At 43.4% G+C, this 14,503-nt stretch overlaps 1 protein-coding gene across 1 annotated transcript; it reads left to right on the forward strand.

The window, feature by feature from the left end:
- Positions 1-5,311: 5,311 nt before the first annotated feature.
- LOC139577472 (tripartite motif-containing protein 16-like) lies at positions 5,312-12,401 on the forward strand. Its single transcript, XM_071404492.1, has 6 exons — positions 5,312-5,945; positions 6,369-6,464; positions 10,288-10,521; positions 10,866-11,025; positions 11,151-11,210; positions 11,442-12,401. The coding sequence occupies exons 1-6, from the start codon at positions 5,349-5,351 to the stop codon at positions 11,969-11,971; spliced, it is 1,677 nt and encodes a 558-aa protein (XP_071260593.1). The 5' UTR covers positions 5,312-5,348; the 3' UTR covers positions 11,972-12,401.
- Positions 12,402-14,503: the final 2,102 nt, after the last annotated feature.

A 14,503-nucleotide genomic window follows, 5' to 3' on the forward strand; every position in this document is an offset into this window, starting at 1 on the left:
CTACACAGAGGAGACATACAGGTAGTGGGTTAGTGTGGGTTACTGATCCTAGACAGAGGAGACATACAGGTAGTGGGTTAGTGATCCTAGACAGAGGAGACATACAGGTAGTGGGTTATGATCCTAGACAGAGGAGACATACAGGTAGTGGGTTAGTGTGGGTTACTGATCCTAGACAGAGGAGACATACAGGTAGTGGGTTACTGATCCTAGACAGAGGGGACATACAGGTAGTGGGTTAGTGTGGGTTACTGATCCTTGACAGAGGAGACATACAGGTAGTGGGTTAGTGTGTGTGTGTTTGTGGTGCAGTGTGAGTTGACTACAGGAATAATCCCAGGTGTCTGTAGCCTGGTCATAGATTGGTGTTCTTGCCAACTCTATTGCTGTCGTTGTCAAGCCAAACATTTGGCATCACCATGAGTGACAAGGAGTTGGCATGATGAAACAAATAGACTGGGACTCAGGCTAAGGTCTGCAGCAGTGAGGAATGTGTGTGAGAATGGACTCAGGCTAAGGTCTGCAGCAGTGAGGAATGTGTGTGAGAATGGACTCAGGCTAAGGTCTGCAGCAGTGAGGAATGTGTGTGAGAATGGACTCAGGCTAAGGTCTGCAGCAGTGAGGAATGTGTGTGAGAATGTGGAAGAGCAGGTTGTGGTGAGAACAGAACACTGGAAGACATCTCTCCTCTTATCTGTGTTACATACCTTCTTGGCCCTCAGGGGAAATATTTCAGGTAAATAATCTCTACTCCCCCTCAGTCACATCAATGATTTATCTAACTAACCTAACCTCTACTATAAATCAGCCCACAAGGTGAAACATCTGCCGGTGTGCCCTTGAGCAAGGAACTTAACCCTAATTGCTCCTGTAAGTCTCTGGATAAGAGCGTCTGCTAAATGTAAATCCCAGTAAGGATGGGAGGAAGAAGATATCAAATCAAATCAAATGTATTTATATAGCCCATCTTACATCAGCTGATGTAAAGTGTAAAGTGCTGTACAGAAACCCAGCCTAAAACCCCAAACAGCAAGCAATGCAGGTGTAGAAGCACAGTGGCTAGGAAAAACTACCTAGAAAGTCCAAAACCTAGGAAGAAACCTAGAGAGGACCAGGATATGAGGGGTGGCCAGTCGATATTTTCTTTATATTTTCTGGGTCAAGGTTTGGCTTTTTCAAGAGAGGCTTTATTTCTGCCACTTTTTGTGAGTTTGGTACACATCCGGTGGATAGAGAGCCGTTTATTATGTTCAACATAGGAGGGCCAAGCACAGGAAGCAGCTGTAACGTTTGTCGTCGTAAGGAGACCGAGGTGCAGCGTGTTCATGATTCTTTATTTACGCAGAACACCAAACAAAACAACAAAATAATAACGAACGTTACGTTCTGCATGCTTCACAGAGCTAACAAAAATCAAGATCCCACAAACACCAAAAGGAGAATGACAACTTATATGTGATCCTCAATCAGAGACAAGGATAAACAGCTGCCTCTGATTGGGAACCACACTCGGGAAAAAAACTAAGAAATAGAAAACATAGAAATAAAGAAACTAGAATGCCCACCCTAGTCACACCCTTCCCTAACCAAAATAGAGAATAAAAGCCTCTCTATGGCCGGGGCGTGACAGCAGCTCTTTCAGTAGTTTAGTTGTAATAGGGTCCAGCATGCAGCTTGAAGGTTTAGAGGCCATGATTATTTTCATCATTGTGTCAAGAGATATAGTACTAAAACACTTGAGTGTCTCTCTTGATTCTAGGTCCTGGCAGAGTTGTGCAGACTCAGGACAACTGACCTTTGGAGATATATGCAGATTTAAAGAGGAGTCCGTAATTAGCTTTCTAATGATCAGGATCTTTTCCTCAAAGAAGTTCATGAATTTATTACTGCTGAAGTGAAAGCCATCCTCTCTTGGGGAATGCTGCTTTTTAGTTAGCTTTGCGACAGTATCCAAAATAAAATTTGGATTGTTCTTATTTTCCGCAATTAAGTTAGAAAAATATGATGATCGAGCAGCAGTGAGGGCTCTTCGATACTGCACGGTACTGTCTTCCCAAGCTAGTCGGAAGACTCCAGTTTGGTGTGGCGCCATTTCCGTTCCAATTTTCTGGAAGCTTGCTTCAGAGCTCGGGTATTTTCTGTATACCAGGGAGCTAGTTTCTTATGACAAATGTTTTTAGTTTTTAGGGGTGCAACTGCATCTAGGGTATTGCTCAAGGTTAAATTGAGTTCCTCAGTTAGGTGAATAACTGATTTTTGTCCTCTGACGTCCTTGGGCAGGCAGAGGGAGTCTGGAAGGGCATTAAAGGAATCTTTGGGCCTACCTTTCCACCCCAGACAGAGTGGGCATACCTTTCCACCCCAGACAGAGTGGGCCTACCTTTCCACCCCGGACAGAGTGGGCCTACCTTTCCACCCCAGACAGAGTGGGCCTACCTTTCCACCCAAGACAGAGTGGGCCTACCTTTCCACCGCAGACAGAGTAGGCCTACCTTTCCACCCCAGACAGAGCGGGCCTACCTTTCCACCCCAGACAGAGCGGGCCTACCTTTCCACCCCAGACAGAGTGGGCCTACCTTTCCACCCCAGACAGAGTGGGCCTACCTTTCCACCCCAGACAGAGTGGGCCTACCTTTCCACCCCAGACAGAGTGGGCCTACCTTTCCACCCCAGACAGAGTGGGCCTACCTTTCCACCCCGGACAGAGTGGGTAGAACAATACAGTAATATTTAAGCTTCAACTTCCGTGGCTTAACCCAACGAGAGACGGTCACAAGTGTTTCCCTAAAAGCTGACTGGGTTTAAACATATTCTATTTTACAGGAAGTTAATAGCTCCATCAACTGATAGCGACAGAATTAGATTACTTTCCAAGCAAAGTGTATGTTTTGTCTCCTCGTCAATAGAAGGTTGTAGCTCAGCCAATGAATGCCATAGAATCTTAGTATCCCCATATGCATTCAGACTCACGTCTTTCCTGGGTATTTAACAGTTTATTTATGGCATAAAGCATAGTGGACCAAAGCGCTGTAATACAGTGCCTCGCAAAAGTATTCACCCCCTTGGCATTTTTCCTATTTTCTTGCCTTACAACCTGTAATTTAAATGTATGTTTATTTGGATTTCAAGTAATGGACATACACAAAATAGTCCAAATTGGTGAAGTGAAATGAAAAAAATTACTTGTTTCAAAAAAATCAAAAAAATAAAACCTGGAAAAGTGGTGGGTGCATATGTATTCATCCCCTTTGCTATGAAGCCCCTAAATAAGATCTGGTGCAACCAATTACCTTCAGAAGTCACATAAGTAATTAAATAAAGTCCACCTGTGGGCAATCTAAGTATCACATGATCTGTCACATGATCTCAGTATATATACATCTGTTCTGAAAGGTCCCAGAGTCTGCAACACCACTAAGCAAGGGGCACCACCAAGCAAGCGGCACAATGAAGACCAAGGAGCTCTCCATACAGGTCAGGGACAAAGTAGTGGAGAAGTACAGATCAGGGTTGGGTTATGAAAAAATATCAGAAACTTTGAAGATCCCCACTGAGCACTATTAAATCCGTTATTAAAAAATGTAAAGAATATGGAACCACAACAAACCTGCCAAGAGAGGGCTGCCCACCAAAACTCACGGACCAGGCAAGGAGGGCATTAATCAGAGAAGCAACAAAGAGACCAAAGATAACCCTGAAGGAGCTGCAAAGCTCCACAGCGGAGATTGGAGTATCTGTCCATAGGACCACTTTTAAGCCGTACACTTCACAGAGCTGGGCTTTACGGAAGAGTGGCCAGAAAAATGCCATTGCTTAAAAATAAAATAATCAAACACGTTTGATGTTTGCCAAAAGGCATGTGGGAGACTCCCCGAACATATGGAAGAATGTACTCTGGTCATCATGATCAATCTGGCCATCAAGGAAAACGCTATGTCTGGCACAAACCCAACACCTCTAATTACCCCGAGAACACCATCCCCACAGTGAAGCATGGTGTCACGTTCCTGACCTGTTTTCTGTTAGTTTTGTATGTGTTAGTTGGTCAGGACGTGAGTTTTGGTGGGCAGTCTATGTTTTCTGTTTCTATGTTGGTTTAAAGGGTGACCTAATATGGCTCTCAATTAGAGGCAGGTGTTTTTCATTTCCTCTGATTGAGAGTCATATTAAGGTAGGTGTTTTCACACTGTTTGTTTGTGGGTGGTTGTCTCCTGTGTCTGTGTCTATGTTGCACCATACGGGACTGTTTCGTTCGTTCGTCGTTTTGTGTAGTCATTTTCCTGTTCGTTCGTTCTGCGTTACATGTAAGTCCTTACGTTCAGGTTTGTCTACTCCGTTTGTTGTTTTGTTTAGTTTTAAGTGAAGTTCGTGTTTTCGTCTTTACTTTAATAAATAATATGTCAAATCACAAGTCTGCATTTTGGTTCGATCCCTGCTCCTCCTCTTCGTATGAAGAGGAGGAGGAACGCCGTTACACATGGTGGTGGCAGCATCATGCTGTGGGGATGTTTTTTATTGGGAGGGACTGGGAAACAGGTCAGAATTGAAGGAATGATGGATGGTGCTAAATACATGAAATTTCTTGAGGGAAACCTGTTTCAGTCTTCCATAGATGTGAGACTGGGACGGAGGTTCACCTTCCAGCAGGACAATGACACAAAGCATACTGCTAAAGCAACACTCGAGTGGTTTAAGAAGAAACATTTAAATGTCTTGGAATGGCCTAGTCAAAGCCCAGACCTCAATCCAATTGAGAATATGTGGTATGACTTAAAGATTGCTGTACACCAGCGGAACCCATCCAACTTGAAGGAGCTGGAGACGTTTTGCCTTGAAACATGGGAAAAAATCCCAGTGGCTAGATGTGCCAAGCTTATAGAGACATAACCCAAGAGACTTGCAGATGTAATTGCAGCAAAAGGTGGATCTACAAAGTATTGACTTTGGGGGGTGAATAGTTATGCACACTCCAGTTTATAGTTTTTTTCTCTTATTTCTTGTTTGTTTCACAATAAAAAACTATTTGCATCTTCAAAGTGGTAGACATGTTGTGTAAATCAAATGATACACAACTTTTACCCTTTATATATTCTAACCACTCTATTTAATATTTAATATTAAGGGTCCTAACCTGGGAACTAAAATATTTGTCTCCTTCTCAACGTTGGATGCAGTTCTCTCTCTCTCTCTCCCTTCCTCTAACCCCTCCCTCCCTCCTTCCCTCCCTCTAAACTCACCTATCTGGCAGAACCAGAAAGTCCATACCTACCAAAAACAAACTTCTGTGGAAACAAAACGTATCTGAGTCTCTATGTCGTCTGTCTGTGTGAGAGTGAACAACAGTCCAAATGGCTCAACAGGGAGTTCTGCTGGACCAGGACCAGTTCTGTTGTTCTGTCTGTCTGGATCTACTGAAGGAACCAGTCACCATCCCCTGTGGACACAATTACTGTAGAATCTGTATTGAGGGCTGCTGGGATCAGGATGTTCTGAAAGGGGTCTATAGCTGTCCTCAGTGCAGACATACCTTCACTCCAAGGCCAACTCTGATGAAAAATAACATGTTGGCTGAGGTGGTGGAGAAACTGAAGAAGACAGGACTCCGGGCTGCTCCCCCTCCTGCTCTGTGCTATGCTGGACCTGGAGATGTGGCGTGTGATTTCTGCACTGGGACCAGAAAGCAGAAAGCCGTCATGTCCTGTCTGGTGTGTCTGGCCTCTTACTGTGAGACTGACCTCCAACCTCACTATGAATTTCCTGCTTTGAAGAAGCACAAGCTGGTCAAAGCCACCGCACAACTACAGGAGAAGATCTGCTCTCATCATGACAAACTGCTGGAGGTTTACTGTCGTACCGATCAGCAGTGTATCTGTTATCTGTGTACAATGGATGAACATAAAGGCCATGATACAGTGTCAGCTGCAGCAGAGAGGACTGAGAAACAGGTAAGACCAGAACAACTTGCTGGTGACTGTCTGATAAACAAAGAATTAAAGATACAGTAGGAACTAAATCTGTTTGAATATGAGATCATTCAAATGAATTGGATCCACAAATATGAACACAAACCTTGATTATATAGATATGTTAACCCAGATTCTCCAAATGTATCACCATTTTCTAAAGTCAAACACTATTATCATTCTGAATGGCCTTTTATGAGTCCAAAGTTCAGTCTCAACCCCTTGATACATGTAGGCCTACCATAACAACTATAATCATTCACATAGCAACATAATATAATATTGTAAAGGGACTTCCTCAGGATTGTAGACCTTCCTCTCTATGGGTCCTATGTCACATTACTATACTATTGATCTACTGGACTAATAAAACTTGATAGCTCATTGAATAGTAATTATCCACAGAGGCAGCTGGGGATGAGTCAGAAGAAGGTCCAGCAGAGATTCCAGGAGAGACAGAAGAAGCTGAAGAATCTACAAAAAGCTGTGAAGTCTCTCAAGGTGAGTATTGTTGACCAGAGGAGACACACCATTTCACTTCTCTCCTCCAATCAGAGAGAGAGAGAGGGGTCCTTATCCAATCCCACTGTTGAGAACAGGCTGTCTTGACCCCTTTCAGAGAATAGACTGTTTAATGTAACTGACGGGATATGAACCCAGGTCTACCGTGGGAGAAACCAACATCTTGACCGTTACACCAAGAGGACATTCCCTATTGGACCGACACTGATTTAGAAGTAGCAGGCGGGGCTACCTCATCACATAACCATGAGTAACCATGACTGACTCATGTCCCCTATACATTAACATGGAGCTCTCTCTCTCTCAATTCAATTCAAAGATCTTTATTGGCATGGGAAACATATCTTTACTATGTCAAAGAAGTGAAGTAGATAATAAACAATCATGAATGAACAGAAAACTTTACACTACATTTAATTTCAAAAGAGATATTTCAAATGTTATAACTCAAGTGCAAACAGAGTGAGTCGTGCACCAGACTGAGTTCTGGAGGTGAAATGGAAATGAATGAGGGAGAGTTAAGTGAGGTAGAAGGTGTGGTGAAGAGTTCAGAACCAGAGAGGTATTTGATCATACGAGATTTGACTTCAGAAGAGTTCCAGGGTGTGTTGAGTGGTGGTGTCCCGACCTCCCAGGTCGTTGGCATGGTGCAGGAGCAGATAGGGTCAAAGTAGTGGAATGGGGTAGTGGGTTTTTAATGAGTGTAGGGTTAGTTGGCATGGTGCAGGAGCAGATAGGGTCAAAGTAGTGGAATGGGGTAGTGGGTTTTTAATGAGTGTAGGGTTAGTTGGCATGGTGCAGGAGCAGATAGGGTCAAAGTAGTGGAATGGGGTAGTGGGTTTTTAATGAGTGTAGGGTTAGTTGGAATGATGTTACTTAGTATTATCATAATTTCCCCTTTTCCCATTTTGTATCACAAAGTAAAATAGATTTATATTATAGTCCAGTTGGGGGCGGTAATGCAACATATTGGATGCCAACCACCGTTAAACTCCAAAGAAGAAGAAACGTTATATTATGTCTATGTACAGTGTTGTAACGATGTCTCTCTCTCTCTCATTCCATCACTTTCATGGTAGTTGGTTGTGTGGGTCTCTGGTTATGAATGGGGTGCTGACAGACAATCGTTGATGGATATTTATAGAGCTCTGATCAGGACAACAATTGATTACAGGTGTATAGTTTATGGAACAGCAGCAAAGACTTGTCTTCAGAAGCTGGACAGAATCCAGTATATAGCTTTAAGGATATGTATTGGTGCATTTAAATCAACATCTGTATGTGTCTTACTAGTGGAGGCAGGTGAGATGCCTTTGGATATACGGTGTAATAAATTGTCATTAGCTTATTGGGTTGAAAGGCTGTGAGGTTGAGCATCCCACTGCTACTGTTCTAGATGACTGTTGGGAATATACTAGTAGACAAGGCAGTGGTTTTGGTTGGACAGTTGTAGGTATCAATGTTATTATGGAGAATTGAGAGAATGGGTGCAGTAGTGAGATTCTGCTGGGTCCCAGCACATTCAGGTGTGGAAGGAAATTAAATTGTAGACCAGTTATCTAAAAGAGCTTTGAAACAAGATATAATTGATATTAATGTTCCACTGGGTAGAGGTGAGGCCAAATGTAAGATCAGAGACATTTTGATAGATGTGAGGCAGAAGAGATGGGACTCTGAGCACAAGGGACGGCATTTATATGTCCTCTAAAGGTCGGTGGACCAAGGATCAAAGGTCAGATTAGGAAGGAAGAGGTGGTGTTTACTCGATTGTGTTTAGGACATTGTACATTGAACTGGTCCTTACATCTGGTTGGCAGCATGTGAATGGTTTGTGTCTGGAGGATATGGTCAATGAAACGGTGGAGCATGTGTTGTTATATTGTTGTAAGGATGTTGAAGAGAGGGAAAGATGGAAGTGTAGGGTCATTGAGGTAGGACGGGGTTGGGAGGGGGGTTTGGAAGGGATTTGGGGGATGGGGGAGGGTATAACAGAAGTTAGTAGGAGTCTTTTTTATTTTCTCTGAAGTTCTGAGTTAGGTAGGAGGATTTAGAAATGGTGTAAACCGTGATTGAACACACTCCAGCACAGTAGGTGGCGCCATGCACCATTAACGTTGGTTTGTGGACCGCCATTATATCATCGAAGAAGAAGTTGGTCTGTGAGGGTTTTGTCGATCCTGAGGGCTACTATTCTTTTTTATTTTGGTTTTCAAGTATTTTCAGAATGTATTGAAGCCAAAGCTAAAGCTACCCTAAACAATTCAATATATCAGTCAATATATTTTCTCTGTGATTTGTTGTTTTCCCGTCAACCGTTCCATCGCATCTTAACGGTGTTACCGGGCGGGCACTAGGACCCGGGGGAGGCTGCTGCTGCAGAGGCTGCTGCACCGGTAGTGACGTCAGTCCTACTTGTAGCTCATTGTGGTCAACGTCAGCCGTGGCTCGAGACTCCTAGCTAACGGTTAACGGAGAGGAAAAGACTCTGACAGGACACATTTATGTAGATAGGCTATGATGGCAATTTGTGGTAAGTTACAATAGAGAGAGAGACTTTTCACTACTATAGACTTTGGTCATAATCAAAGCTTTGTTAACCAATACGTTTTTATGTGAGGCTGCCGGTAAGTTACAGTGTAACAGACGTTGTGAGCTAGCTAACGGTAACGGTAACGGTGTCTTTTAAATTCCACATAAGTTATGTGGCGATGATATCTAGTTAACATTGTATTTAATGTAGTTTTACTATCTGTACCAGGCTATAAATGACACAGATGATATCTAGTTAACGTTGTATTTAATGTAGTTTTACTAGCTGTGCCAGGCTATAAATGACACAAATGATATCTAGTTAACGTTGTATTTAATGTAGTTTTACTATCTGTGCCAGGCTATAAATGACACATTATATCTAGTTAACTTTGTATTTAAGTTTACATGAGAGTCATTTAGCAGACACTCTTATCCAGAGCCACCAGGGTTCAGTGACTAAATCTGCCCAAAAAAGGCGATTTACAGATTTTTCACCTAGTCTGCTACTTAACACCAAGCGGTCCAGGAGGGGAGACAAGTTGTTATTTTCCAGTTCCGTCCTAAGAACAGGTTTTAGTGGTCAAATAAAAAGGGAGACATTTTTTGGTGCCATTAGGGGAAATGTAATTCTAAGGATCATTCCAGTCAGAAGAGGCTCTGTGAAGGTTCGTTTCAATTCATTTGCTATGGCCTCGCTAGTGTTCCAGCTCAGACAACGTAACGTACCTGTCTGTCCAGGAGACAGGAGACTGCCCTGCTACGGGGCAGGCTACTGGAGGGGGTACCAGGAGGGAGGAGAGTAGAGCAGGACCAAGAGGTGTTCTGTACCTGTCTGTCCAGGAGGGAGGAGAGTAGAGCAGGACCAAGAGGTGTTCTGTACCTGTCTGTCCAGGAGGGAGGAGAGTAGAGCAGGACCAACAGGTGTTCTGTACCTGCCTGTCCAGGAGGGAGGAGAGTAGAGCAGGACCAAGAGGTGTTCTGTACCTGTCTGTCCAGGAGGGAGGAGAGTAGAGCAGGACCAAGAGGTGTTCTGTACCTGTCTGTCCAGGAGGGTGGAGAGTAGAGCAGGACCAAGAGGCGTTCTGTACCTGTCTGTCCAGGAGGGAGGAGAGTAGAGCAGGACCAAGAGGCTACTGTACCTACTGTCTCTCTCTCTGTCTCTCTGTCTCTCTCTCTGTCTCTCTCTCTGTCTCTCTCTCTCTCTGTCTCTCTCTCTCTCTGTCTCTCTCTCTGTCTCTCTCTCTCTGTCTCTCTCTCACTCTCTTAACAGCGCTCTGCACAGGCAGCAGTGGAGGACAGTGATCAGATCTTTACTGAGCTGATCCGCTCCATTGAGAGAAGGAGCTCTGAGGTGAAGGAGCTGATCAGAGCCCAAGAGAAGGCTCAAGTGAGTCAAGCTGAAGGACTCCTGGAGCAACTGAAGCAGGAGATAGCTGAGCTGAGGAAGAGAAGCACTGAGCTGGAGCAGCTCTCACACACAGAGGATAACATCCATTTCCTCCAGGTAACTAAACTGTCTTGTTACATGTGATATGAAATTAACTTCATGTGAAACTATTCATCTACATCATTATGTTGTCCTGTCTGTCCCTCTGTCTCTCTCTTTCTCTACCTCTGTCTGTCTCTGTCCGTCTCTGTCCCTCTCTCTCTCTCTCTTTCTGTCCCTCTCTCTCTCTGTCCCTCTCTCTCTCTCTCTGTCCCTCTCTCTCTCTCTCTGTCCTTCTGTCTCTGTCTCTCTGTCTCTCTCTCTCTCTCTGTCCACCTGTCTCTGTCTCTCTCTCTCTCTCTCCCTCTGTCTCTCCCTCTGTCTCTCTCTCTGTCTCTCTCTCTCTCTCTCTCTCTCTCCAGAGTTATCAGTCTCTCTCCAGTGTCAGTGTATCTTCAGACTTACCCAGCATCGTTGTCCGTCCTCTTCAGTACTTTGGAGATGTGAGTAAGACTGTGTCTGAACTGAGAGAGAAACTAGAAGACTTCCTTAAAGGAGAATGGACCAAGATCTCCACTACAGGTGTGTTGAAAACAATAAGAACATCAACTTTAGACCATTGAAAGTTCCCTACTAGTCATATACATGTGGAATATGGTCTGATGATAACATTCCCTCTCTCTGTCAATGTGTTTGTGTGTCTGTAGTGAATCTAGTGGATGTTGTACTGCCTCCAGAGCCCAAGACCAGAGAACAGTTGTTACAATGTGAGTCTCTTTATTGTGAAGTAACTAACAGTCTCTTTTTACTGACAATCCTAACAATCCCTCTAGAAATATATAGCAATAGTAGATCTAATCAAAGACTGGGTATCTATCTGACTCCTCATATTTCTCTGATTTGATCTCTGCTGTGCTCTAATCAAAGACAGGGTAGATACAGTATCTGACTTAACTTATTGTTCTGACTCCCCTCATTGGTCTCTGCTCTTCTCCCAGATTCCTGTCAGCTCACACTGGACCCAAACACAGCACACACACTCCTCTCTCTGTCTAAAGGGAACAGAAAGGTGACCTATACAGACCAAGTCCAACCATATCCTGACCATCCAGACAGATTCACCAACCAGTGGCAGGTTCTGTGTAGAGAGGGTCTGTCTGGACGCTGTTACTGGGAGGTGGAGTGGACTGGGTGGTATGTTGTTACAGCAGTCTCATATAAAGACATCAGCAGAACAGGGACAGGTAATATATTTGGACACAATAACAAGTCCTGGAGTTTAGAGTACCAGTACTATAATGGTGATTATTGTTTCAGACACAATAATGTTGAGACTGAAGTATCAGGCCCTCAGTCCTCCAGAGTAGGAGTGTACCTGGATCACAAGGCAGGTACTCTGTCCTTCTACAGTGTCTCTGACACAATGACCCTCCTCCACAGAGTCCAGACCACATTCACTCAGCCCCTCTATCCTGGGATTTGGCTCTGTGATTATAATGATACTGCTGAGCTGGTTAAACTGTTGTAGGGTCCACATAGATACTAGTCATGCTGGTGTAGTCTATAGCTGAGCTGGTTAAACTGTAGTAGGGTCCACATAGAGACTAGTCATGCTGGTGTAGTCTATAGCTGAGCTGGTTAAACTGTAGTAGGGTCCACATAGATACTAGTCATGCTGGTGTAGTCTATAGCTGAGCTGGTTAAACTGTAGTAGGGTCCACATAGATACTAGTCATGCTGGTGTAGTCTATAGCTGAGCTGGTTAAACTGTAGTAGAGTCCACATAGATACTAGTCATGCTGGTGTAGTCTATAGATGAGCTGGTTAAACTGTAGTAGGGTCCACATAGATACTAGTCATGCTGGTGTAGTCTATAGCTGAGCTGGTTAAACTGTAGTAGGGTCCACATAGATACTAGTCATGCTGGTGTAGTCTATAGCTGAGCTGGTTAAACTGTAGTAGGGTCCACATAGATACTAGTCATGCTGGTGTAGTCTATAGCTGAGCTGGTTAAACTGTAGTAGGGTCCACATAGATACTAGTCATGCTGGTGTAGTCTATAGCTGAGCTGGTTAAACTGTAGTAGGGTCCACATAGATACTAGTCATGCTGGTGTAGTCTATAGCTGAGCTGGTTAAACTGTAGTAGGGTCCACATAGATACTAGTCATGCTGGTGTAGTCTATAGCTGAGCTGGTTAAACTGTAGTAGGGTCCACATAGATACTAGTCATGCTGGTGGTGATGGTCCCCAGATGTGATGATTCATTCTGCTCTGTTTTATCTACAATGATTTAACTGATTTGATCTTCAGAAGATGTTATGAATTAAAATTCAAGGTATTCATATTTTTGTAATTGCAATTTTTTAATCTTGTACATTTCCATGAATCATGATGTCTGGTGTTGATGTATATTGGTTGTCATTCAGAACCATTGATATGTTTTCTCAGTTGGTTCTCTGTCTCTATGTAATTCTCCTCAGTATCATTGATCAGCTTGTTGGTCCTAATTGATGTGTTCTCTGTCACCTGGAGCTGCATGGAAAATGGTCCAGGAACTAAAGGACAATTCAGGACTAGTCAGCCCAGTACACGCTGGTATCACTTACTTTCTACTAAACTATATGGACTGGTTTCCCAGACACAGATTAATCCTAGTCCTGGACTAAAAAGTATGTTCAATGTAGATGTCCAGGAAACCGTCCCTAAATGAAGTTAGGTCTGCTACTGTTCAGTGATTAAATATGATTTATGGTGATGGGAAATAATAAAAAACACTAAACTTCATCTAGTAATAGTTTTCCTTTGTTATTTATTCCAAGGTGTGTCTTTAACTTGTAAATGTATTGTGTGGAGGTGAGCTAGTGGTGTGGCTGATAGAATAGAATGAAAAGGGAGGAGGGGAGGAAGAGGGGAGGAGTGAAGGGCTGTTCAAGACACCAGATGAGGAAGAGGAAGATGTTCAGGGGAATTACTGTCTCTGTTCCAAATGGTTCCCTATTCCCTACGTAGTGCACTACGGTGCTTCTGACCAGGTCTAAAGTAGTGTTCTACGTAGGGAATAGGGTGTAGATTTATTACAATATCATGCTTTAGTGTTTGGCACAACAATATATTAGATCTCCACCCCCCCACTTCCTGTCTGTCATCCCCCAGTTCTGTTAAGACTTCCTCTCATTGACCTGGGCCTCATTCTAAATCGTCACTTTGTATTGATAGTCCATACTGGGCTTTACTGTGGTTCTACATACAGTACCTGTATTGATAGTCCATACTGGTCTTTACTATGGTTCTACATACAGTACCTGTATTGATAGTCCATACTGGTCTTTACTATGGTTCTACATACAGTACCTGTATTGATAGTCCATACTGGTCTTTACTATGGTTCTACATACAGTACCTGTATTGATAGTCCATACTGGTCTTTACTATGGTTCTACATACAGTATCTGTATTGATAGTCCATACTGGTCTTTACTATGGTTCTACATACAGTACCTGTATTGATAGTCCATACTGGGCTTTACTATGGTTCTACATACAGTATCTGTATTGATAGTCCATACTGGTCTTTACTATGGTTCTACATACAGTACCTGTATTGATAGTCCATACTGGGCTTTACTATGGTTCTACATACAGTACCTGTATTGATAGTCCATACTGGGCTTTACTATGGTTCTACATACAGTACCTGTATTGATAGTCCATACTGGTCTTTACTATGGTTCTACATACAGTACCTGTATTGATAGTCCATACTGGTCTTTACTATGGTTCTACATACAGTACCTGAATTGATGTAAGTCGCTCTGGATAAGAGCGTCTGCTAAATTACTTAAATGTAAATGTAAATGAGGGCCTCATCATCCGGCTGCACAAAGAAAGCCAGGGACTGCAGTGTGCTCCAGTTTCCAGCAGGGGGCAGTAAAACCCTATGGACCTGAAAGGGACTGCAGTGTGCTCCAGTCTCCAGCAGGGGGCAGTAAAACCCTATGGACCTGAAAGGGACTGCAGTGTGCTCCAGTCTCCAGCAGGGGGCAGTAAAACCCTATGGA

Source organism: Salvelinus alpinus, chromosome 6 (genome assembly GCF_045679555.1).
Source record: "Salvelinus alpinus chromosome 6, SLU_Salpinus.1, whole genome shotgun sequence".
NCBI classification, from domain to species: Eukaryota; Metazoa; Chordata; class Actinopteri; order Salmoniformes; family Salmonidae; genus Salvelinus; species Salvelinus alpinus.

Coding starts and splice junctions, on each gene's coding strand:
- LOC139577472 (XM_071404492.1), top strand. CDS start 5,349: ATGGCTCAACAGGGAGTTCTGCTGGACCAGGACCAGTTCTGTTGTTCT. Junction 5,946..6,368: donor CAGAGAGGACTGAGAAACAG/GTAAGACCAGAA, acceptor AATTATCCACAG/AGGCAGCTGGGGATGAGTCA. Junction 11,026..11,150: donor GACCAAGATCTCCACTACAG/GTGTGTTGAAAA, acceptor GTGTGTCTGTAG/TGAATCTAGTGGATGTTGTA.